General features: G+C 44.9%; 1 protein-coding gene across 2 annotated transcripts in view; it reads left to right on the top strand.

Moving 5' to 3' along the window:
- SYNPR (synaptoporin) overlaps positions 1-25,565 on the top strand; it is a 98,037-nt gene that overhangs the window by 30,704 nt on the left and 41,768 nt on the right. The window contains exon 1 of one of the 2 annotated variants that reach the window (XM_063164924.1): positions 16,659-16,828. The exons of the other annotated variant lie outside the window; for it this stretch is intronic. Coding sequence (XP_063020994.1) covers positions 16,802-16,828 — 27 coding nt within the window. The 5' untranslated portion in view covers positions 16,659-16,801. Of the gene's footprint in view, positions 1-16,658; positions 16,829-25,565 lie in introns of those variants that run through there. 2 annotated transcript variants of the gene reach the window in all.

Below are 25,565 nucleotides of genomic sequence, written 5' to 3' on the forward strand. Positions count from 1 at the left end.
CTGAAGATTTCAAGGCCACTAAATTTTTTCACTCAGCAGGGCTTTGCTTGCTCCATGGAAGGACCTGGGGCTTATCGACCAGTGAAGAAGGTCTGTTCCCAGTTAGAGACATTTGCAGCATGGCAGCTCAAATCAGAATAAACAGAGAGTTTGGAGTCCCCCCGGGAGTGTCTTTCATATGCTGAGGCAGTGTCCAGATGCTGCAAGAATATTTCCTTGTTGATCATCTTCAAAGTGTGGCAATGTCTGTAGGCACTGAGTACAGTGGCAGCATTCCCAGTGCTGGTGCTGGGTGCTGGTTTTGTGTGTCCCTGCTCCATGCATGACGTTTCACTGGGAGCCTGGGATAGATTGTTTCCTGTGATAACATTGTTTTAGGTTTTTTTTCAAAAGTTCTGCATCTGATGCAGAAGTATTAGTAACTCATTCTTTCTCTGTAGTTCTTATATTGTTTGTTAAATGTCATGCATGTACATAAAGATATGGGACTGGAAAGATGATATTTCCCATCTGAGTAGGTTTTATTTCTGTTGCTCCCACTTTCTGGGCAGCACCATTTTCTCGGACATCAGGATAAGTAACAGTGCTTTTTATGGTTGTCACTTACCTTTTTCCAAGATACTCCTCAACTTTCGTGTCTTATACCTTGTTTTACACATCTGGGAGCTACCTGCTCTTCAGCTGAAATTGTGGGGTTGACCCAAACCATTTTCCCTCTGGAAATCTAGACCGTAGCTGCTCAGTGGGTTGTTTTTGGATAGCAAAGCAAATGGTGGAATGGTAGGTTTCCCTGTGGGCTGGGGCAGGCTTGTGTCTCCTCGTTCAGAGTCAGCACGTGGCACCCTCAAGCCCCCACATCCTTCATGGGAACAGGGCTTAAACCCAATAGTTGGGTTGGGTTCTGTTTTTCTGTAAGGTGACAGAAAAGAGGCAGAGTGACTGTAAACCCAGGGGAGTTAACCAGAGACACCTGAACGGGAGCAGAGATAAACAGCGTGCGGTTTGGAGGGGAAAGTGCCGGTCTTTTCTGCTATTATGGGAGGCACATGTGACAGCGGTCCCCGTGAGTGATACCCAGGCTGGCAGAGCCGCATTTTGGGATCCGATCCGCGTTCATCAAGAAGTTGGTGACACCTGGTGGCGGGCGCTGGCCAAGCCCGGCTCCGCCTGACCCAGATTCCGTCCCTGCCCTGCGGAGGGGCTGCTGCAGAATTAACGCTGTTTTCTGACAAGGGCAGGATGCTCACGTCGGTGTTTCCCGAGGTTTTGCAGGGATTAAACCCCTTAGAGGCAGTTGTGTGCACAGGCAGGAGCATCCTAATTCTGCCGTGGCTCCTGCACAGGCAGGATCCTGTCCCTGACACCATCTCTGCCTTTGCCTTGAATTCTGCTTGAATTCTGCAGATCCCCCCCTCTCACATCACCTGGAGTGTGTTATTTGTAAAGGATGAGAAATTTTGGGAAGAGCAGACTGTCACAGAGCTCAAGTGCAACTGGCTTCTATCTGGTATACTTGGGAGAAAATACATGCCATTTCTGCATATCAGAATTCTTAGGTTTTGTATCACTGGTGAGTATGTGGACCATCTTACACAGGGAACCAATTAAAAATAATATAATAGCATGCTTGCATTAATCCATACCTGCTGTACTTGCCAGAGTCTAACTTGGAAGAAAACTATTGTATTTGCAGGGATCCCTGATGAAGGCAGGAATGATGAATCTGACTTCATGTTATCAGAAGGCTAATTTATTCCTTTATAATACTATATTACATTAAAGAATACTATACTATACTATACTATACTATACTATACTATACTATACTATACTATACTATACTATACTATACTAAAAAATACAGAAGGGTCACTTACTGAATGCTAAAAAGATAATAATGAAAACTTGTGACTCTTTCCAGAGTCCCAACACAGCTTTGCACCAATTGGCCAGAGAGTCAAAACAGCTCACACCAAATCCAATGGAACAATCACCTGTGGGAATACAATCTCCAAACACAGTCCATGAGCACAACACAGGAAAAGCAAATGAGATAAGAATTGTTTTCCTTTTCTCTGAGCTTTCTCAGCTTCCCAGGAGAAAAATCCTGGGCACACCCTGGCACACTCTTGCACACCAGGACACACTCTTGCACACCTGGGCACATTTGGGCACACCCTTGCACACTCTGGCATTATATCAGAGGAACAACATGAAAGGGCTCTCCGGAAGGTAATATTCCTGCTGTCCTTCCCCAGTGATAAATTTATTGCAAGAGACAAACTATAAAACACATTTCTTGGACAGCCTAAGATCCCAGTGTTTTAAAAATCACAGAAGTGGAGACTTTTCCAAAATCCTGTCAGTTCAGTTGTGCTAAGGTGTCTTTTCATACATAGTTTAATATTTTGGAAGAATTTCATGCTCAGTTTAATTAGTTTCCTCCAATTGAATTTGGATTTTTCTTGTTGACTAAGTGATTCTTTCCCAAACTGCCTGAGGCATCAAGTTGATCTTGACAGAAATGCTGAAGTAAACATTATTATTTGGTAACTGTGACTGTTCAGAGCTGCACCACTGGTGCCAAACTGCTACTCGCTGTGACAGCTCATTATCTCCCTGTTTCCCAGTTCTTTACATATCTTTTTGTTTATTCTGGTGGGCTGAAAATAGATGTGTGTCCATTTTTGTGTGTATTGCTGTTTTCTGCACAGCAGTGAAGCCATGTTTATTAAATGCACAACTTCTTGTGTAGTTGTAGTGGTGCTTAGGGGGCAATGGGGAGGCATGTCCTGGTAGAAGCTTATTTAGTGAAGTCCAGGGTATTAGTTATCTATCTATCTATCTATCTATCTATCTATCTATCTATCTATCTATCTATCTATCTATCTATCTATCTATCTATCTATAAAAACATAAGGTATATGTGGGGTTTTTTGTTTTGTTTTTCTTTGTTTTTTTTTACATATACACATTTATAATAGTGTGTGAGCAGCTCAGCCTGTGCATGGATGAAGATGACCACTGGTTCCAGTCAAGGTCAAGTGTGTGTATACCTGCCAGAAAGAGTCAATAGAAAGCATTCTTGATCTAAACACTTAAAGATGTCTTTTTGAGCTCATCTGGCTTCTGGACACTAACATTTTCCACTCTAGGTGGCTTTTTAAATAACACACTGGCCAAGTGTATCTGTTGTAATCCATGGGTCATTGTTGGAATTGCTGTAAATATTTTGGAACTGTTCTGAATCTGTATTAGAGATTTCTTTTTAATGCTTCATCTCAATAAAAATACTAAGTACTGAAACTTGTTAGCACTACCACTTGTTTCTATACAGTATTATTCTGATGGAATATGAAGATCTAAAAGCCTGTGTTTAATTGGCAGTTTGTCCTAATTTTGGTTTGGAAGATGGCCTTTCAGGCACACATGTCAGGAAGATTGAGCACAGGGAGAACTGTTGTTTCCTTCTCTGGTTTCTGTTTCCCTGTGCCCTGCTGCAGCTGGGTCACCTTAGCAATTGATCTTATTTTGAATGGGGGTTTCCTGATTTTGCCCAGGTAGCTGTATTAATTTTGGATCCCATAAAATCTTGACGAAAGCAAATTAAAAAGTGTTAATTCTTTTTCCTTACATATTAGGGGGAAGAGTGATGGGATCATAATTGCAGAGACTTTTCCAGGTCATATGATTATGCCACGTGTCACGGATGGAAGACTCCAAATATAGGATGTATTTTTCATAAAACATCTCTCAGCTTGAACAGCTCATGCAGCATCACCAGGTTGATGAAAGTCAGTATTTTAATTACTTTTAAAATACTTTTAAGGAAAGATGTTGCAGTTTTGTCTGTGACCTCAACAACCTTGATTCTGATTTTTTTAACCAAGCAAGTAGCTGCTTTTATGTGTCAGCAGAGTCTGTAATCTGCATTACACAGATCAACAGGTTATGGAATATTTGGAAAAAGAACTAAAGCAAACGAATTTAAAAAACAGATATCTGGCCTTATTTTGCCACCCTAAAGAGGAATAGGGACAGAGCCCTGGAGGGCTGCAGGTCCCTGCAGGTGTGAAACCACTTCAGAAAGCCACTGGTTGTGGCAGGTGCTGCAAATGCCACTGCAGGGGAAGGATGTCCTGCTCTCAGGGCATCCAAACATCTCTGCCCTGAGCAGACTCCAGGTGCAACAGGCTGCACTTGTCTGCCAAGCCCTGATCAAAGGGATTCTGCCCTTGCACTGGGCTGAGATCCCCACTAACAGGATCTGCCTGGGTCTCGAGCCCTTGCAGTGAAGCCTTTTGAAGCAGTAATGTGATTTTATTTAGTCAGATAGGAAATGTTATTTATCTCAAAGCTCAAAGATAACAAATACACAGCTCAATGTGCTGCTGATGTGTGTGAGGGTGAATCAGGGCCTTGGAGAGCTTCCAAACAGCTTTGCTGCTGGTGGTCATGCATTACACAAACTTGTGACAGAGCCCTGTTTTCCCTGCATACCCTGATGGAGTGAGAATGGAGGGAAAGTTCAAGGGGGTGTCTGCAAGTTCCTAAGAAACTTATCTGCTTCTCCTTAATTCTGTTTTGTTTATGTTTATTTGCAATAAATTTCATCAGCGAAGGAAACAATGAATAATTTTATGAAAATACTGACAGTTATTCCAGACCACAATATTCTTTCCTAAATCTGATTTTCTCAGAAGTGGTGTTTTTTATCTTCAGTGAGCCAGAGTCGTCATATTCTGTGTGTATCTGTTGTCATAAAAATGCTGACAAAAGAATTTGCCAAAATTGCATTTGCTTGCATAAATTTAGCATATAAAAACCTACTTGTGATGAAGTTGAATAGAAGAACCAGGTGTACAGGCAGCATAGATGGAAGCTGGAGGATAACTCTGGAGTGCAATTGACACAAGGAATGTTTGCTGAGAGCTCTTTAATGAACTTTACTGTGTGTCCTTCATGGGCTCTGCAGTGGCTGCAGCTTTGTAACTCACTTAGGAGACTTCCCTTGGTTTTAATAGACTTCCCTTATGTGCTCCTTGGTGTTCCAAGCTATTCTGTTATCCAGTTGTTTTCAGTGCCAGGGGAACAATGCAAAATCAGCTGCTGTCAAGAGGTGAACAGTGACATTTCTGGGTGCAGCAAATTATCCCACACCAAGCTATCTCTATGTGTGTCAAAAGCACCTCATGCTGCGCACATTGTGAGAGTCACAAAAGTCAGCAGTGAGTTAAAGAAGGTACCTAAGAAGCCCCATCTGGAGTCCCTCACAAGGAAAGCATCATTCTGGTGTTGCTCACTGGGTGCTCCTCTCCCCAGCAGGTAAAGGGGGGTCTGGCAGGGATGGTGCAGCATGCCCCTGGTCTGGCACAGTAGCATGGCACCATCTGCATCCCAGCTGCCACAGGTTTGCTCTGCAGAACTCTCTGCCACTGTTCCACCTTCCTGGGCTTTTCATGGTGAGAGCCTCTCTGCATTGCCAGCTTTTCATGGCTGGACTGGCAGAGCAGAACTTGGGGAGCTGCTCCCTGAAGTCAGGCTGGTGCTGCAGGAGTCCTGTGTGTGATCTCACACCTTGGGAAACGTGCCCCTGGATGTTCTATATCAATTCAGGTTAAAGGAAATATAATTGAAAATATTTTTTCATTGTTACCTGTGTTTTGACATTGTTCTGTATAGTTTCATTTCAGTCTTCATAGTTATTAAAAGCATTTTATTCTGTTTTCTCAGGGAGTGCACAAATGGTGGTCACTTACAGCAGAATTTAGAGCAAAGCATGTTTTCTGTTCCATGTTTGTTTAAGCAACTGTGACAAACTCCCTGGCTTTTCAGGTGCACTCCCTTCTCTCCTGGAGTGTATCAAATGAGTTTTCTTCTCACTGCCAATGATCAGAAAGCTCCTATTCCTCTCCCAAGGGCTGCACCCCTTACCTTGCCTGTGAATCCTGCTGTGACTGTCTGGCACCTGTGGGTTGGTGTGGGCTGAGGAGGTGTTAACCTGAGCAGCCACCCCAGAGGTGACGTGTGGCTTTGTGACACACTTCAGTCTTCAATTCATGTGCCACCCAGATTGATACACAAAATAATGTGCTTGATAACAAATTCTGATTTATGAAAGTAGAACAAAACTGCAGCCTGATAAGTGGACAAAGCAGTACAGCGATTGTAAAGGATATTTTTTGCTCAGCATCACAGTTAACCTTCAGTTCTTCCCTTTGGGTCAAGCTGGAATCTCCTTCCCTTAGTTTAAGATGAAGTCTCTTGCTTGTATTTTCTAGAGGTTGCAGCACCTACCTTCTTCTTCTGTATGGAGAAGGAAATTACCTGAGCAGAAAAAAAAAAGCCAAGTCCTGCATCATCTCAGACAAGAATGCAGCACTTGTACCTATTTCAGAGTTTTTCCTGCATTTGTATATTGACCAGTCCTGGCTTCTCACTCTCTCCTCCCCTTTCCATAAGTGTCACCTGGCACAGGTCATCTCTGAGAGGGAGGAGATGGAGATCATTCCATCACTGAGGTGGAGCCTTGGGCAGACCCCTTTTGCCCTTGGGTGAGTGCTTTGTGCTGTGCTGTGATTGTCACATTTCTCTCCAGGTTCCAGCACACTGCTGAGGTAAAACACTGCAGAGCAGCGTGAGGCATGTGTGTGACATTTATGAGATGAGACAAATTCCTCTTGCTATGGAATTATACATTTCACAGACATGGAGGAGTGTTTTCTTGATGAGGTAGATTTAATTTTCTTGTATGGATTTGTGCTGTCAGGGCATTTCTTCCAGCCTCCCTTTGATAGGGAGGATGTGTTCATGATGCTGGACATCCAGTGATGTCCAGCTCAGTTCTGGGCTGGGTCACAGACTTTGTGAGGTGCTGGCAAGCAGTTCCTTCTTGTGCCTTGGCTGTGAATGAGGAGAACTTCTGTTCTTGTATCAGGAGCTCAAAGCTTTTCCTTTTAATAATGCACCACTCTCAATGCTTCGATGTAAATAAGGCTTTCTGTTGCATATTTCTGTGCAGTAGTTTGATACCTTAGGAACCTATAAATTAAATAAAACACATTTTCAAGATAATATTAGTATAGGAAGTAATATAAAGGCTGGAGGCCTCCAGATGCAGATATGGAAAATGTCCACAAAAGCCCACCCACACAGGGTGAACACAATTTCTATAAATTTAGCTAATTAGCATAATTGACAAGAATTCCCAATTAGAAGCACAGGTGATGAGGTAATTCCCCCTTCTGGTTCAGCCCTTTTCTGGAGCCTCCACCTTGGTAATGGCTGTACTTTGTTCATGAAAAGAGGTCTCGAAGAGACCTTGGTAGCCAGGGAGAGCCAAGACAGGATAGGAGCCTTTGGAACATGTTTTGTCTTTTTGCCTAAGGAAAGAGCATGAAAAACTACTGAGAAAACTAGCCAGTAATACAGTAATAGGCCACAAATATATGTGTAAAGAATACAGAGAATATATAAAATAAAAAGGCAAAAATCAGCATGGCATGAATTTGATCCATCAATTCTAATTATCTCCAGATTTTTCATTCTTGTTTTTTTATGAGCAGCATTATCCTGTCTCACATTTTCATTCTCCTTTGTCTAACAGTGATTAAGAAGAGATACACGTGGTGATAAAGTGCTTTCAGGGTGAGCTGGGGTGAAGAGTTTATCTGTTGTGAGTCTCCTCTCTTGTAATCCTGAAAGGTTTTGCAGCACTAAAAGGACTCTTTCTGAATGATATTGGAGGCAGTGTTCAGCTCATAAATATTTGTGTTTCATCACCATATCAATGAAAATCTGGAAGGCTGTTATACCCTATTGGTTCTTCAGTCTTCACTGACTGTAAAATTTTAATTGGTTTTTCTTCTGGTGCTTGTTAACCCAAATGTAATGTTGAGTTCCAGGGGAGATGAAATCCCTTCCAAAATTTTGGAAATAATTGTTTAAACAGAGGCATGTTTTTTGTGATTAATTTTTTCAAGACAAACTGTTTTCTGCTCTTTTCAGGGGAAAAGCCTCCCACTGCCTTTATCCTTAATTCAGCCAATGTGTTTACAAAGACTGAGCTTTAAAATCAAAGCACCATCGGGGCTCAGCTGTAACTTTGCCTGCAATGACAAGATTGCTAAATAACTGTTGTGTTATTTGTGCTGTAAGCTCTGTGGAAGTGTCAGCCTTTGCTCTTTTTTTTTTTTTTTTTTTTTTTTTTAATTCCACCTGCTGCAAAACATGTGCCCCAGCTGACATGTCCACCCTGACCCTCCTGTGGGAAGCCCAGGCTGGCTCCATCTCCACGAGCCCCAACCTGGGACCAGAGTTAATGAGAAGCCTGGGGAGAACAAGGTGGATCTGCAGAAGAGGCAACTGATGAGCAAAAAATAAAAGGCTCTGGAGGAAACTGTTGCTCACCACAGGGTCAGAATCATCTAATTTTGCAGTGCTGTGGTTATTTCAGAAATTGTGTGCTAATGGTCCATTTTCCCCATCACCTCCCAGCACTTAATGCATGTAAAATTGTGGGCAGAGTCTGGCTTCCATTTGCTTTCAATGCAATTGATTTTGGTCATAAATCAGCTGAGTGAAAGCAATCATTTTGGCACCCCTCACTGTCCACAGAGCCTTGTTTAAACCTGTGTATGTTTGAAATCATGTACAGTAGAATATTACTGAATTTTGTCACTGACAGTGTCTGTATGGAGAAGCCATCAAACTCTAGTTAGAAAGAATAGAAGCAAATTTGAACAAAATACTATACTAATACTATGTGATTGGCTTAAAATATAATATAACATAATATAACATAACATAACATAATTACATAATATTACATTATATACCATAATATTACATTATATTATATTATATTATATTATATTATATTATATTATATTATATTATATTATATTATATTATATTATATTATATTATATTATATTATATTATATTATATTATATTATATTATATTATATTATATTATATTATATTATATTATATTATATTATATTATATTATATTATATTATATTATGTTATATTATGTAATATTATATTGTATAATATTATATTAAATTTGAACCTGTTTTGCCCTTAGAATGTTTTTTCCCAGTCCTCATCTCAAGTCATGAGTACTTTGTTAATTTTTCCCCTCTCCTTTGCCCAGCTGAGAGCAAGAAATGGTGAGCAAACGGCTTTCATGGGTGCCTGATGTTTGGCCAGTGTCAAACCATGATATACTGGAAGTGATCTGGCTCATAAAACATCTCTAACCCTAGCCCAAAATTGTCCAGTGTGAACAACAAGATGTGACCTCCAAACTGGGTGTTAAAATCACAGTCCAGGTAAAATCACAGAGCCAGCAGCCCGTTTACAAGGGTAATTATTAGCCTTAACTGAAACTGGCAGGCTGGAAATGTAAAGGTCTTTCCTGAATTAAAACCTCTTCAGGCAATGGCAGAACTTTGCAGAGCTCTGTAAAACCTATTGTATCTGGTGAAATCAGTCCCTTTGATCTCAGTCTCAATTTTAGGTTTCTACAAAATTAAACAAAACTATGCAAATATTTTAAGAAAAGAATTAATTAGTTAGATTATGAATAAAGCAACTTAATTTTCTTTCATATAGAATGTGCTGTTTATTAAAGCTTTTATTCCTTAAAAATACTTTCATAATAGAAGAAAATCAGTTTGTTAACTACCTGGATATGCAGATACAAGGTGATTGTCAGCTGAAGTGGGCAGTTTTCTGGTCTGTGCTGGTTGGGAGAAGAAGACATGCTATTAAGGGATATGCAGTTTTAAGAAGCAGATGGAGAAGCACTGGGGTAGTTTTGCCCCAGGAAGTTGTGGAGTTGCAGTCACTGGGAGTCAGAAGTTAGATAAACATCTGCCAGAATAGATAGAGCTGCCTGGCCTCTGCTCTGAGGGTCCTTTCAACCCTCTTTGCAATGATGACTTACTCTGAAATCAGATTCTGCACAAAAATAAGACAATGCACTGACTTTCCTCTGCAAAGAGGATGATGCAGGGTGTGCCCAGGAGGAAGATATGTGGAATAAAGTGGTTGTGGCAAGGGACAAAATGTGACTGAGACCTGAAACCAGTATGATTTCCTTCCTTCTCTTTAAATATTAATAGACCTTTTTTTTTTTTCACGCTGTTAAGATAGCCAACATTATTCTAAGCTGTTGCCCAAGCCATTAATGCCCTGTGCTCTGAGTTGTATTTTGCAGGTATTTTCCTCCCCCTCTGGAGAGATGTTGTTGTGAAGTACCCTCGTTGGCAGCAGAGCTGGGATATAACACAGTGTGGTACTTCATGAACAGGTTCCTTAGTCTCTGGAAGGAACAGTGACTTTCTGGGGCAAGACTCCTTTGCTTCCTTACTCAACAGTGGACAGGCCTGCAGGATGACTGATCTTGATAATAATAAAGAAAAGCACACTGTGTGCACTGGGGAAATAATAAGGAAAGGATTTATGAGTGGTTTGGAGTGGGGTTCTTGTGGCCGTAACCCTCATCCAAGGCAGCTCCTCAGTACCCGGGATGCTGTGGAAGAGTCTGTTAAGTTAGCAAATGTACACCATCCAAAAACCTTTGCATGTAACAGCACAAGAGTGTCAATTTTGGAAATTACAGTTCCTCCCACCCCTCCTGAGCCAGGTGCAGTAAGGTGAGGTCCAGGAGATGTAGTGGTGACTGTTGGAGGTGCTCTCTGGGATGTAAATCCTGTGGTTCATGGGGTAGATGTGCATTCAAGCAGTTCTGTTTGCCCACCTACAGGGATTCTCTCAGCCTCTGGTCATCCGCTCAGAACAAAAGCTATAACCTTGAAGGTTTCACCTGCTTGGAAGCACTTTCCATCTGTTGAGATGCTGAGCAGCAAGCCTGGGCAGCAGAGTGTCAGCGTGGTCCATGATTTCTGGTCTCTGTGATCAAAGCTTCCTGATGGGTAAAGCCTTTTTATCTGCATCAGTGATGGGAAGAGAACAGGCTTTGTTCCCTGCCACTGCTGTCTAGGAACCTGTGTTATTTGTCTTGCCCTGTGCACCCTGGAATGCAGAGAGCCAGGGCAGGCCCAGGCAGAGCTGCTGCTGCCTTGGCAAGAGGCTCTCACGCCCCTCCAGGTCTGCAGGCTTAGTAAAGACAGAGCAGGGAGCTGCAGCCTCTCAGTTGGCTCATTAATGCCTGTGCTTGTCACTCTGAGTGGAAATATATTTGGTGGCTTTTGTGTATTAATGGGCTTTTGGTGTTGGAGAATTCAGGAGCTGCCTGAAAGTCGTGGGTTTTCTCCCTTGTCTCAGATTTGCTGAGAGTAAACAGCTCTGCCCTCTGGTGCCATTTGCCAGATCTGGTAAAGCTGAACACGTCAGTGAGCCTGGGAACACAGAGCATCCCTTGGAGCACACTGAGCTGTGCTGGTCCAGGCTGCTCTGGGCATCCCCACGAGCAGCTGGAACAGGACAGGAGGGATTTAGCCCCATGCCAGGCAGGAAAGCATGGCAAATATTGGCATACCTGCTGCACAGCACCCCCACGCTCATTTCTGTGCTCTCCCCCAAACAACCCAGCTTAGCCTGGTATTTGCTTTCCCATTATGTTTGTTATGCCTTTGGGAGGCGTGCAGAAGAGCTAAATGATTTCAGCAGCTTCGCTCTTTCAGCCCCATAAATAATGAATTCATCAGGGTGAGGAAACACATGCCCAGACACAAACACATGCAGAGCCCTGCAGAGGAAAGGGAATAAAGGCAGAAGCTTGAGATCCAAATGCAGAGCCCTGTGAACTGGGAACTGCTTTTTGGAGTGAGAAGGTGTCAGGGGGTGGGTATGGAGTTAATTGCCTCAAGAAGAGGCTAAAAGCAATTAGGAGCGCAAGTGAGTGCTAGCTGAGGTTGGAAGTGATAAGTTGCTACCTGCTTGGCTTTTGGAGAGGGCTGTTAGTTTGAAGGAGATGCTTGTTTTATTATCTGTAAAGTCCTGTCTTCAGGCATCAGATGAAATAATTTGGTTGTGGCTGGCACCCTGAAACATGACAAGGGGTACAAATACACTGTGAACCTGCTGGACAGCCTCAGCTTGATGGGGTAGGATTGTGGCGTTTCAAAGGATCTGCATTTCTGGAAGTTTTGTAAAAATAAATTAAAAAAAAAAAAAAATGGAACCTCCCAAGTCCAATGCTGCCCCTGCTGAGAGTATTGCAGAAATGGTGTATGTGCCACTAGACACCAAAGAATCCACCCATCCCTTCTCCCCTTCTGGGGTCTGCAAGGGCTCTTTCCTTGCTGATGCTTTGAGTGCCCCTTCCAGGAGAGATAATGTGCAGCAGGAGCTGTGAGCCTGGCTGGTGTGGGGAGCCCAGCTGCCCAAAAACCAGGGGTCTGCAAACCTGGGCTTCACCAGGAAGGTAAATGAGATGTAAGATGTTCACCTAGGGAATCTTAGCAATGTTCTGCTGGCTGGAGATTTTTGTGTTGACTCTGTTAAATTCTTTTCTGGAAAAATTGCAAAGAAAAATACACTGGTTTGCAGTTAGTCCTTCAAATTTGAGTGCTCCTGGACAGCCAGGGAAGCACATGGGCAGCTCTTGAGTTTAGCAAATGCTGAGACTTCAATTCTGTGATCCGTCTTAGTTTGATTTGCACTGATAAGAACTAGGGCATTTTTATAAAATTTGGTCCTCTCCCTATTGCCATATCTAAAAAGTTTTACAGATCAGCTGCCAAGATTAAGTTATCTTTTGTGGAATTGAAAATTTTTGGGGGAAGTCTAGACAATTCCACTTGGAGGCACTTTACTGCTCAGCAGGTGATGAAGACAGGAGAAATTTGTGGGCATGGCCTGAAGATACTAAATTTCTGACCTTAACTGGTGCTTGGAGTTCTTACCTTGGTATCAAAACCATAACCACCTGACTATTGCATAAATAACCTTCCAATATGCAAGCACTGATTTATTTTTTCCCCTTGACACTCAGGCCATCTCTGACAACTCTTAAGACCTCTCTTGACCTGCTGTATTTTTCTCCTTGGTCTCTGAAGCAAGTGATGCCTACAAGATTGTGCTGTCTCAGCTCCTTCCTTCTCCCCCCTGATTTTTAACATCATTAACTTGTCTTGCCCACTTTGGGGGTAAACACTGTGTCACTGTGGGTATTGTGAACCCAGCTGGCCGTGCTGAGCAAAGGCCTCTTGGTGCCTTCAGAGATTCACCCTAGAGCTGACAAATTAACGTGGGGAGAAGGGAAAGAAAGAGGCGTTAGTAATTCCTGAGTTCAGGAGAAGTTCAGCCAAGAGCTTCCCCCAGTAACTGTCAGCTTCCTTCTCATCCCCCTTTATGTATTTAGTTGTAATGATGAAAGCTCAAATATGAATGCAATTACAAGATAATTTTGCAGATCATCATTCCTAGGAGTGCTACAATCGTTACAGGCTGAAATAATACAAGTAGAAACATAATAGCAAAGAGAGAGAGGAGCTAGCAAAAAAGAAAATAAGTTTTAGGTGAGTTTTGGAAAGAAACAGAGCTAATGAGCTGGAGCTCATCTAGATGGCAACAGAAGACATTATTTTTCCTAACAAGAGGTGATGCATGTCTGAAAAATGAAAGTGAATTAAAAAGTTGCCTGATGAGTGATATGGGGGTGGAAAGGGCTAGGAGTAGACTGAGACAACTGAGGTATCATGAGATTTGCATGTACTTCATTTTATTCAGAGTGACTGGTGCCAGGCAGTTCATAAAAGCAGGCTGCTATATCTGTGTAATCCCTAGCTGTCTTTATTTTTAAAATAGTATTTGGGTTGAGCAGTTTTGTTCCTGTTGCTGCAACAGAGTGGCCAGGGAAGGAGAACAAAGGTGGCAGCAGAGGGTTTTCCCCAGGCTGGAGACCAGCACCAGGATGTGCCAGGCTTTTGGACCACTGGTGTGCCCACCCTGACCCCATGCTCTTCTGGAAGATAACACACAGCATCAAACCAGAGACATGTGCATTTTATGGGCTTATTCATCCTTTATCCCATCCTATCAAACCCAGAGCGCAACATCCCTTTGGTGGGGTGGCTGCAGCCTTTTGCAGCTGCTTTGCCTTTTTTTTTTTTTTTCCCCTTTTTCTTTCTTTTTCTGTGAATCCTGGTGAGGCAGGCTAGCAGAGCCAGGAGCTGTGTAATTAGTGGGAGCAGGTCCCTGTGTGTGCATGGGGCAGTTGTTAGCAAGGCTGCTCCAGGCTGAGCTCCCCAGGCTGTGCCAGACGGAGCCGCCGGTGGAAACGGGCACAGGTGGGATGCTCAGTGAGATGGAGAATAATTAGGAGAGCATTAGTTTTAGGTTGAAATAAATGGATTGTCCAGCTGTAGCTGCTGTGGAGAGGAAGCTGAATGTTAATTAGATGCCACCAGTAATTATGGTGATTATGTATTTTTTGAGTGGCTGTTGGGAATAGTTCAATTCACTTCCACAGGGTAATGTGAATGACATTTCTAATAGGTTTAAGGAAGGGGGAAGGTGCTGCTTTTTTTTTATTTTGTTGGAATTTTTTTTAAACAATGACAATTGCAGTAAAACAAAGCTACTGGAGTGTGCAAAAAATGTAAGTTGTTTGATGTAACTGCTCAGAAAAAATGATTGTTCGTTGAAGTTAGAGAAAATGCTTTGTGTTTGCTGTAAGAAATACATCCTACTTTTCTACAGAGAGAAATTAGACCCTTGCAGAGCTGGGACTTAAACCTGTTTTTCCATCTCATGGTGCATTTTCTGAACTGTGAGACAAGCAGACCTCTTGAAATTAACTCTGAATTTATTTTGCTGGCTTTCAGGCCTGTTTGATGCTTCTCTCTCCTTCTTGCACAGATAAAGGTGTTGCCAGTAAAATTAATTGAAACAGTGATTTTGTAAGACACTATTATTTATATTACTTGCCAAGGGCCAATTTTAATATTTAGATCAGAAAACTTATTTTACAGGCTTGTCCATGCATGGGGCCTCTCTGAAACAGTTGCTCCATACATATTTATGTAGGCATTGTGATAAATCAAGTGCCCACATGCGAATCTGTTCAGCAATATCTGTTGTGCTCTAAATTCAATTTTTCTTTCAGTTTTTTCTTTCAGTTGTAGATCAAGCCTCTCACTTATACCCACTAGTTAGGACGTGAACACATTAACATGCCACCCACTGTGTCTGATAACCTAACCAACACCTGTGATCTCAGACAGCCTCAGCTCAAATTCACTCTCAGCATTATTTGTCAAGATTATTTGTAGACTAGATTTGCATAAATTGCCAACAAGCATGTTCTAAACACCCAGACTTTTGTGGAATACTTTAATGGAAATGACTAGTGCAGGAGAATGTTGTCTTCCATGTAAACCAAGTGCTGCTTCTGGGGGGGTTCTCATTTCAAGAAATAATAACCAATATTTGAATCTTACACACACAAAATGTGCAAAAGCCCAAGGACAGTGAGCTGCTTTGCACTTCTGCTGGTTGGACAAGGACAGTTCTTCTGCAAGCCACAGGGAAGGTCAGCCTAAAGCGCTTGTGTGGGTGCCTACATGAGACTTAAAAAATGCACCACTCACCTTCGTTCACAGGGGAAACACAGTACCTCAGCCCCTGACCTTCCTGAAGCTGGAGTTTGGAAGAGCCTTGCTGATGGTGATTCAGGTAAGACATTGTTTGCATTGGCTGTGTTGCTTTCTGTTAGGGGCATGACTGATTTTTCTGAGCATCGGGACAATGCAAGATACCTGATGACACACGGTAGTCAATGTGTCTCAGACAGAACTGAGGATGTCCCCAGCACAGCATCCCCCACTTGCACTTTTGGAGATATCAGTTGGAGAGGTTTAACCTTTCACCACATGGCCCAACCCTTGCTTTCCTTCAGCTTTGTTCTCCATGTGGAGTTTCTTCAGTGGTCCCTGGTTGTGTTACAAGGACCACCTACTTCTTTAGGTGTGACTAGAAGTCCATCCATAACAGAGCTGAGTGCAAGTATCTTGCAGAATGAGATGGGCACACACAGACGTCTCCTCTCCCCTGTGTGCTGGCACAGGGGCAGGTCTGTGGTGTGCCCTTCTCAGAAGCAGCTGTGTTTTGTTCCCATAATGGATGCAGTTATGTAGGGGAGAGGGATTTGCACATCCCCTGGAGCTGGAGCAGTGGGTGGGTTGATTGCTGGAGCAGCAGAGTGCCCCACATCTGGGAACAAGCCTTGGGCTAACAGCTGGCTGGAAGCTTTTGGTGGGTTGGATGCATCTGGGAGCATATGATTTGCCAAGGGGAAGGCTCCTGTCTCCACTGCAAACACAACAGCCTGTGCTCTCCTTAATTGCTTCCATCTAGGAAAGTTGATGGCTCCTTTGATTGAAATATGTTTAATGAAAAATAGGTAGCAAGCTGAATGCTTTGCTCTTGTATCTAAAATCTGCTGATAATTAGAACTTATGGAAGCAGTAATGTTCTTCCTTTTCATATTTCCCTGACCAATGAGTCAATTGTAATACATTTTCATCCATAGTACTTTAATTTGGGGAATACAGAGACCCTACACACGTTTTCTTGCATGCTTGGGTCACTGTGCAAATGGGAAAGCTGGGCTGGCCTTGATTTACCCACTGTTTACACAGCCTGTGCTCTCCTCTTCCAGATTCATCCTGAAGGATCTCCTGCTGTTTGATGGGAATTCCTCAAAACACAGTGTCACTTCATGAGGATCACAGGACAGCCTGGGACTCTCATTCCTCTTCTTTGAGGATGAAGAGTTGACAATTTTAAATGGACACACCACAAGCAGTATAATCAAGAAAAGATGAAGGAAGATTGGGAGCTCTGGCAGGTTTTGAATCTTTGAAGAATCAGACCCCAAGAAAGTTAATCTTGATATTAAAGTGTTTATAAGAGTGGTTGCTTTGCCATGTTCTCCTTGAGGACCTGGCTGAGCATCCAAAGAGGGCACATACACATTGTCACCTCCAATGAGGCAGGCTGGCTCATGCCAGCAGATCTGTTTTGTCACTATGAGCTCCTCTGTGTGCTGTGCCATCACCAACACTTGTAGGAACAAGAGGAGATTTTGCTGCTCCTGTGCCTGGCAGCCTCAGTTCACCTTGTTTGTCCTTGATTCTCCTCCTGTACGTGGACACAGGGACAGTTCTCAGTCACACTGGTGGGTTTGCTTCAGCCCTGGTGTGTTGGTGCTTCCCTCCTGTGTCCTTGCCATGCCGGGCACAGCTGAGGCTGTGGGCTCTGCTGGCTGCAGGGAGGTGGCACCTCATTGGCAGTGCCACCACCAGGGTGACTTTGGCCATAACACAGCTTCTCTGTGTCTTGGCAGCTTTCTGAGTAGGGAGATCCTTCAGCCTGAGGGTTCATTTGCACAAACACCATGGGTGAGAAATCTAACACTGTGTTGGGCCATGTTTATTTTAAATCTCTACTCTCTGTCAGACAGCTCTGTCAGCCAAGGCAGTCCCCAGCCCTTGAGAGCACCAGGGCTCTCCAGGCCGGACGTGGTGGGAGCTCTCCTGGTTTGCCTGGGAGCACCGTGGTGCTGCTTGGCTGCCCAAGCAATGGCAAAAATTATTTTTCCATCTTCTTGTCTTAAAGTGAAGCAAGTTTAGTGATGAGGGAGAACAGAGTAATGCAGCTCAGGGAAGAGCTGTCTTCCCTGAGGGCTCTGACAGGGCACACAAGGGATTTTTAACCCTGAGGCCCCTCTGGAGTTCTGGTCAGGTTGTCTCAGCCTTGCATGGGAGGCAGCAGTTTCCTGTGTGGCTGCAGAACATTGTGCTGGGGCTGGTCCATCCTTGCTGTGCGGTGGGAGAAAGGGTTAGCAATTTTTATTTTACACATTTTTAAACTGGTGCTCTATTTCTCTCACTCCTGTGTTGATGGACACTGCTGTTGTTGGATGGCTCCAGGAGCAGGCTGAGTGAAGATTGGGATGCTGTATCCCCATCTCTGGCTGTAGTGGGTGGGGTGGTGGTGCTCCCAGGAGGAAAAACCCCTCAGATGAACCAGTCTCCCTTGATTCCCACATGGACCTGGTGGTGCAGTGAGTGTGCTGATGTGCTCTGTGCTCTTCTCTGTGTGTGTCAGCCCAGCACAGGGAGAGGCTCCTCCAGGCAAGAGAGATTACTCTGGAGCTGGTCCAGGTGCACGCAGAGCCCTGGCACTGGGTCCCTCCTGGCATGGGCACCTTCCTCTGGGACACCACTTTGGAAATGTGTTATTTCCCAGCTTTTCCTTGCCAGCTCTCAGCAGTTTCTGTGTGTGCCCACAAGGGAGCAACCCCAGCACAGGGTTGTTGTCTCCAGAGAGACAGATTGTAGGGATGAGTGTGAGGTCAAATCTGTCTTCCCTCACCCCTTCCAGCCCTACCACCTCATCCCAAACCTGAGCTGGACAGTGAGTTTGGGCCCTCTGTGTCCTGGGCAAGAGGAATATCCCACAAGGAAGGAAGGACATGCTGGAGGAGAGAGCAGGAGACCCTGGCTGTGTCTTCTACAGCAAACCCAGTGCCATCTCCAGGAAAGGACCATGCCATGAACTAGCAAGGGACATCAATCCAGGATGTCAGGAAACAAGTAAGACTTCAGACAGAGCTTAACTATTTGGATGGCTGAAAATCTGGTGCTTTTTTGCAGCTTCTCATAAGTGCATAGACAAATTTTACTCAAAGAACAGAATCATTTATTCTGGAGGAGACCTTTAGGATCCTGGAGCCCAACAGACATTTTAGTGTGTATCTTTGATGCTTGAAGAGGTAGCTGAGTGTCTTGGTGGGGTTTTTTAAGTGAGACTCTGTCCCAGTTTTTGGGGAAGATGTAAACCTGTGTTTTTAGGCTTTGTGAGTGAACCTCAACCTCAGGGCTGGGAGGAAGCCCCAGGGTGGGCAGTCACAGCTGGGCTTGCAGGTCAGGTTCAGCTATGCAGCATCAAATACCTCAATTGAGCTGCCTGGGTCAGGAGGGAGAGATGAGCAGGACTGGCCCTTCCTGGGATGGAAACAGCACATGGGACTGCATCCCCTGCAGGAAGGACCTGTCCCTCCCCTCTGTGCTCCTTTGGGTTGTAGGAGCAGCATTCCCAGGCCAGTGGTGGCACCTTGGCAGCTGCAGCCCCAGTGCCTGCAGAAATGGCCTTTGAAAAAAGCTGAGGGAAGAAACAACTCCTCGCTATTTTTATCCTTGCACCAGCCCCTGGGGATTTCGATTGACAGGATTAGTTATGAAGCCAATATTATGAGTTTAACTATGAGTGAAATAACACAACTTCTGTGGGAAGCAGAGTAAAAGAGGCAATTATGCAGTAGTTTAATAACAGCGCGCTGCTGGCTGGGTAGCTGAAAACTTACAGTTGACAGTAATTAGATTTTTCCATTCTTCCTGTTAAATAGCTATAAAAATTACAACAGAAAATAATCTGATTCTCTTTTATTTCGTGCTGTTTTCATCATCCAGTCGGTATCCATTTGGCCTTCTGATTGTTCTTTATATGGTTTTAGTATCTGGTATTTAAGACATGCAGAAATGGGAAAATGCTTTAAAAATGCAGAAAGCACTAGGAATGAGGGAATGGCAGTAACACTCTTCTGAGCATGAGGAATCCAGGGGATGCTTGAGTGGACAGTGAGGGCTTTCAAATTGACTAACTCTGAATAACAGTTGGGCTTCTAACCACAGGAGTTATTCCAAATCATTTAAAATTGCAGTAAAAAATGAGATGTTAGGAATTAAATCCCCATTTACCTGTCTGTTGCTGTAATGTGCCAGGTGTAGATAAGCAGGAGGGATGGAGGGGGGTGCTATGGCACATCAGTCTGCACTGGCTGCTTGCTGCCTTCATCTCCCTGTTGGGATGGGAGCCCATGCTGTGATGTGATTCTGGGCTTCTCTCCCACCTCGGGCTCTGTGCTGGGATGGCAGAGTGGGTAGTGGGGGTGTTTGTTGGCTGGAAAAGAGCTGGACTTGCACAAAAATCTGTGAGGTCCCTCAGATCTGCAGGGTATCTTCTTTTCCCAATTTTGTTGCTCTTCCACAGCCCTGCAGTGCTGGGGCTGTACAGGCACCTCATGTCCCTGTTGTTCACATCCCAAGTGGTGCTTCCTTGTCTGCTGCCCTCCTTTCAAGCACTGTCCTTTTTTTTCCCCCTCTGTGTCTAGACAGCAGTAAGTTTTCTCTTATGGCATAAAAACGTGAATTACTTTAGAAATATGCAGTTGTTAAACTTTCAGGGTGAAACTTAATGAGCCAACAAATGTGTGGCATTTGGCTGCTTATGATCATAGCTTGAAAGTGCAGCACAGCACAAAGGGAGAAACTCTCAAGTTTGCTTTCACCACTGAAAGCTCAGGATGGGATATTTGCTTGGAGATTAAAAGTATTCTTCCTTTTGCTCTCCTTTACCTTGTCATGTAAAAGATCCAGGTATGATAAATGGTATCCTGGCTGTGATGTTGTGCAGGGAATTTAATGTGAGGTGATGTTTTGCAGCTCTGGTGCCTGGTGGGATCTCTGACTCTCAATAAATACATTCTGTGGCAGCACACCTGACCTCACAGCACAGCATGTCTCTGATTTTATTGCTTTTACTCTGTCATGGCAGGAGCATCACAGTTCAAATTCACTCATGTGTTTCGGTTTTAAGGCACTGTGCAGGTGCCCAGAGCTGGTAGCAGGGCAGAGGCCACCTCCAGGTTTGCCTCCACCCTGTTTGGTTCTCCTGGTTGAAGAAATGCGCCGTGCTTTTGGCAGATGCAAGGGCTCCAGATGGTGCTGGGAAAAGTGCAAATGAAAGACTTGATTTCAGCCCTTCCTCACTTTAATAAAATCATGTTCTTCTCTCTCCTAGAGGCTTTTTTTTTAGGGGCTTTTAAAAATGTATCCCCTCTCTTTTTTTGTTTTCTACCCCTGCCTCTTGTGCCTGTAACTTTCAGCTCATCCCTGTGTCAATGGGAGTTGTTCTGCTGGTTGTTGCAGTCTGCCATCCGAAGTGTTGCTTCCAGCATGTTTTTCTGGTGCTATTCTTTAAAAGGTGGATATAATCCATTAATCAGTGCCTGACTTTCTGTGTTGTGGCCTGTTGCCAGGTTGAGCCAGGTGTACTAGTGAGTAGTGCGTGGGGTCTTGACACCTGGACCTGTGGACACTTGGACATGTGGTGAAGTTTAGACTTTTAGTGTGTGCTGAAACAAATATTCCTGTGTGTTCTGGGTTCCTGCTGGCCCTTATGTGAGGGACAGGGGCAGCTCAAAGCAGCTGGTGCTGCTCTTGGACTGTGTCTGCTCCCCCCATAGGCATCATTCTTCTGCAGTGCTCTGCTGGAAGAGCAAGAGGCTGGAAGGAGTCACCTTCTGGGGCAGGTCCAACCCATGGGCCACTACCTGGACCTAATTTTGGCTCGGGGGGATGAGGGAGAGCAGAGCTGTCATCTCCCCCCTCAGTTCCATCTGGAATGTCATGTGTGCTCCCAGGCGTGTGCTGTGCTGATGCTCACACAGTGCCCGAGTCACCACCCTGGATTAGCTTATTCCAGCACATTTCCTTGCTACAAAATTAGATCCATTTTGCAAATTGCTGCTGCACTAGGAATTGAATTGAAGGGGTATTTTTGTTAGTTTTCTTTCCCTTCTCCCCCCCACCTTTTTTTTTCCACTGGAGTAAATCAGGAATAAGTCAACAGAATCAAGCCCTTAGTGCTTTCAGCAACATGCTCATTTAAATTGGATGCAAGAGGGTGTCTGTGTTTACATTTGGCCTGCCAAGAATCTCTGTTTCAGAAACTGGCTTACATAATATGTCAAAATTGGTTTACTCATTAGCATTGCAAACTGCGTGAAACAAGCCCAGATTGATAAACTCGCAGCAATATTTGCATCCGGATCTGAGTGGCACAGGGGGAGGGGAAGTTCATTAGGAAATGTTCCATTTCCACAAGAAAAACAAATGGTTTCCTGTTATAGATCTCAGACTTTGTTAATTTTCTGTCTTCCCAAATTTAAATAAAGATTGAGAGGGAAATGTGAAAATCTCTGCTGGCAAACGGGCAGCCTATCTTAATATTCCCTGTGCTGGTGGGTGGCTCACAGCAGCAGCTCCAGGTAGGAGCTGTCCTCTCCCAGCTGGGGCTCCAGCCCCTCTGTCAGGCTCCAGCCTTCTCGGACACCTCTGCTGCCCTGATTGATGCTTTCTCTGCAGCACAGGTGGGATGGACACTTTAATGTTATTAATTAACTTTTCCAAATGTGGAGTGGGCACCAAAGCAGTAGCATGGTCCAAAGGGCCTTTGGGGATGCTGCCTGTTCCTGGCTTTACCTGGGCAGAGGGTGGAATCCAGCCTTGGGCAAGGTGAGAACCCTGATGTGGAAAAGCTCCAGCTCAGGTGCTCCGTGACTAGACTGATGAAATTCCATCTCCACAGTGAGTGTGGGATTTTAGAGGTGTCTGTAACTCTGCACACACACACGGGAGCAGGCATGAACAGGGATAATGCGACCAAGCATGTTAAGAATAAAGCAGTGGAGCAGTGAGAGGCTCTAAGGGCAGTTGGTGCCTGTGTGGTGGTGGATACTCTGTGCTGGGTTGGGGCATGGTGGGAACAGACAGCAAAGAGTGGTGGGGAGCAAGATATTAGGAAAAGTTTCTTCACTGAAAGCGTGGCCAAGCATTGGAATAGGCTGCCCAGAGAGGCGGTGGAGCCTCTGTCCCTGTTCAAACAATGTGTGTGTGCTGCTCAGGGATGTGGTTCAGTTGTGGACTTGGCAGTGCTGCATTAATTGGGCTCAGTGATCTCAGGGGTCCTTTCCAGCCTCTGTAATTCTGAGCTGTCCTCATGCAGATTCCTCCCCTGAGCCCTGCTGTATCCAGGGACGAGTCTCTCCCCAGGCTGCCTGTCCTGCTGCTGTTGTCACTGCATTCCTTTCAGCAGCACTGGCCATGAACCTTGCACAAAGATGCTGCAAATCTGTTAGATGCGCACTGCTTTTCAGTAGTACCTAAAGTAGTTTGGGGCTTAAATCCCAGGAGATTTTTAGTTTGCTTTGGAACTCCTAACTCAAAACTCTGAAGTAAAAAGCTCTGAAGTAAAAAAGTAAAAGAAGTACAAATTACAGCACAGAGACATGGCATAGCAGTGCTGGTGTTGGCAGCAGCTCCTCTTGTGCTTGGTGATGCTGAGTGCCCCATCCAGTGTTTCAGATGAATTTTTGAAAAAGAATCTGATAAAGCTGGAGAAAGGATGAGGCTGCAGTGCTGCAGGGTCTGCTGCAGCCTGACAAGTGTTTTGCCTTGTCAGCAAACCCCAGCACATTCATTTTTTCAGCAGTGTTAGAACTGATCCACAGCACTCATGGTGTGTTACCAGGTAGGGAAAAAAAGCAGCCCTTGGTTTCTGTATCCTGTGGAGTCTGTTTTACTGTTATTTGGAGGAGGTGTGTGCCAGAACAGGTCCTTCTCTGCTGCAACCCATTGTGCTAAAGCTGCATTCCTACATCCCACACAGGTGCCCAGGTGCACACATATTTTAGAGGGCTGAGACATGGCAGCTCTCAGCTCAGCAAAACTCTCTTGATGTATGTTTTTCAAAGTTTTCAGAAGACTTTAGTGAATTTGAGTAAGCAGTTGTTAACTGTGGGAAGGGAAAATAAATTTTCTCACTGGAAAAGGAAACGAGAGGTGTTTGCATTTCACTTACTCTCACACCTTGCAGCAAGAGGCTGCTCACCACGAGATACAGCACATTTGGGTGCCAGCTGGAGAGCTGAATGCAGTGAAGAAGGCCAGGAGCAGTGAGCAGCAGCAGCTGGGGAGCTGAGGCAAGCTGGGTATCCTCCTGCCATCCTCCACCCATGTGCACCCACAGGCTGGATAGGAGCTCCCAGGGCTGTGGGAGAGCCAGCATCACTGTGCTGATGCAGTGGGTGGTGGGTTTGGTGAGGTCCTTTCCTTGGTCACCTTTGACCACGTGGAGTGTGAATGTGACTGCAGTGTGCAGCTCTGCCTGCATTGGTGAGGCTTCAAAGGGCTGCTCCCAGTGCAGGGGGAGGCAAATGCTGCCCAGCTCTGCAAACCAGAGTCACTGTGGTGTTTAATCTTCATGGCTGGGGCTCAGGCAGTGTGCAGGTAGCTGGTGAATGTTTTTGTGTGTGTTAAAATGCACCACGCAGCAGAGCAGTGCTCCAGCCTGAGGAACTCTCTGAGCATCACAGCATCTCCTCATTACAGCATCCACCAGCACCAGGCTGTGTCTGCTGGAAACACAGGGCCACATCCACAGCAGTGACATCTGTCAGCCTGGCTGTGCAGCTCCTGCTTGTGGGAAAGGCTCATAAAGGGTTGTCAGAGCCTCCTCTGCACCTGGATTGTGCTAGAAGTGCCAGCCCCCCACAGATAAACTCTATTATCAGATGAATTCAGCCTCCTTGCTTTTGTCTTCCCAGGATTTTCCCTGTGAATTCCAGCATTTGCTGTAAATCACAAGCCCCTGGGGAAAAGCAATTGTGCTCCAATTTTGCAGTGCAGAGAACTGCTGTCACCCCACAGGTGTATCTGTATACCAGCATGAAACTTCTGTCTCCTAATAAAAGGGAAATCTGCCTTATGTCGCATGTATTTGCAAATGTTTGATGCTGTGGGTAGAAAAGAGTAAAACAGTGCTCAGCTCAGCACTGATCAGTAAACAGCTCAGTATGGTTTAGTCTTGGTTACCCTGAGTGGTGTTGGGGCATGGGTAAGTGCAGAGCTGACACCTTTCCAAAAGGGATCCATGGATCCCTTCCTGCTCTTAACGTGCTGATGTCCTGAACACAGAGCAGGGAGATGTGGGACTGGCCTGAAGCCCTCTTGTAAGGAAGTTTGCTGTGCCAAGGTGTGGGGTTTGTGTCTGTGTAGCTGCTGGGGGGAGCAAAGTGGCACCTTCCCAAAGAAGTGGTGTTTGGCTGCCACTGATGCATCACAAACAGGTGCCTGAGCTCATGCCCTGATACATCCTCCTCCTCCCAACACACATGTGGCATGGCAAAGGTTTTGTTTGGGTGCATTAAGAGCACAGAAATTTTCCCTCTTGGTGAAGGGCAACCCATGGGTTTCCCACTGGTTTTCTCTGATACACAAAAAGGGACAAAAGCTCAGATTCCAGGAGGATGCTTTGGAGGTCTGGTCCTGTGCAAGCACAGGGTGAGCTCAGCCCACATGAAGGTCTGGGAGACTTGAGGAGTCTTTTCCCCTTTCTGCATGGGCTCCTTGCTGCAGCTGCAGGGCAGCTGTCTGAGGTGCAGTGAAAGGCATCTCAAAATGTAACAGAGTCCAAACAGCCCCAAACCCCACAATGAAGAAGCACTGCTCCAATGACAGTTTGGAGGCTCTCCAGGCTTTTTTCAACTTTAGCCCAAAACTGTGGGCTGGTTCTTTTCTGTGGAGCACACGGGAGTGCCAAGGCAATGCTGCACCAGCTGTGGGTGGGAAGGGGCTGCATCTCCCAGCCCACCACGGTGGTACCTGCACCAGCACAAAGCAATCAGCCCCTCACTGAGGGGAAATGGTTTCTCCACCCAGGCTGTGTGTAGTCAGTGTCTA

This window comes from Melospiza melodia, chromosome 10, assembly GCF_035770615.1.
Source record: "Melospiza melodia melodia isolate bMelMel2 chromosome 10, bMelMel2.pri, whole genome shotgun sequence".
Taxonomy (NCBI): Eukaryota; Metazoa; Chordata; class Aves; order Passeriformes; family Passerellidae; genus Melospiza; species Melospiza melodia.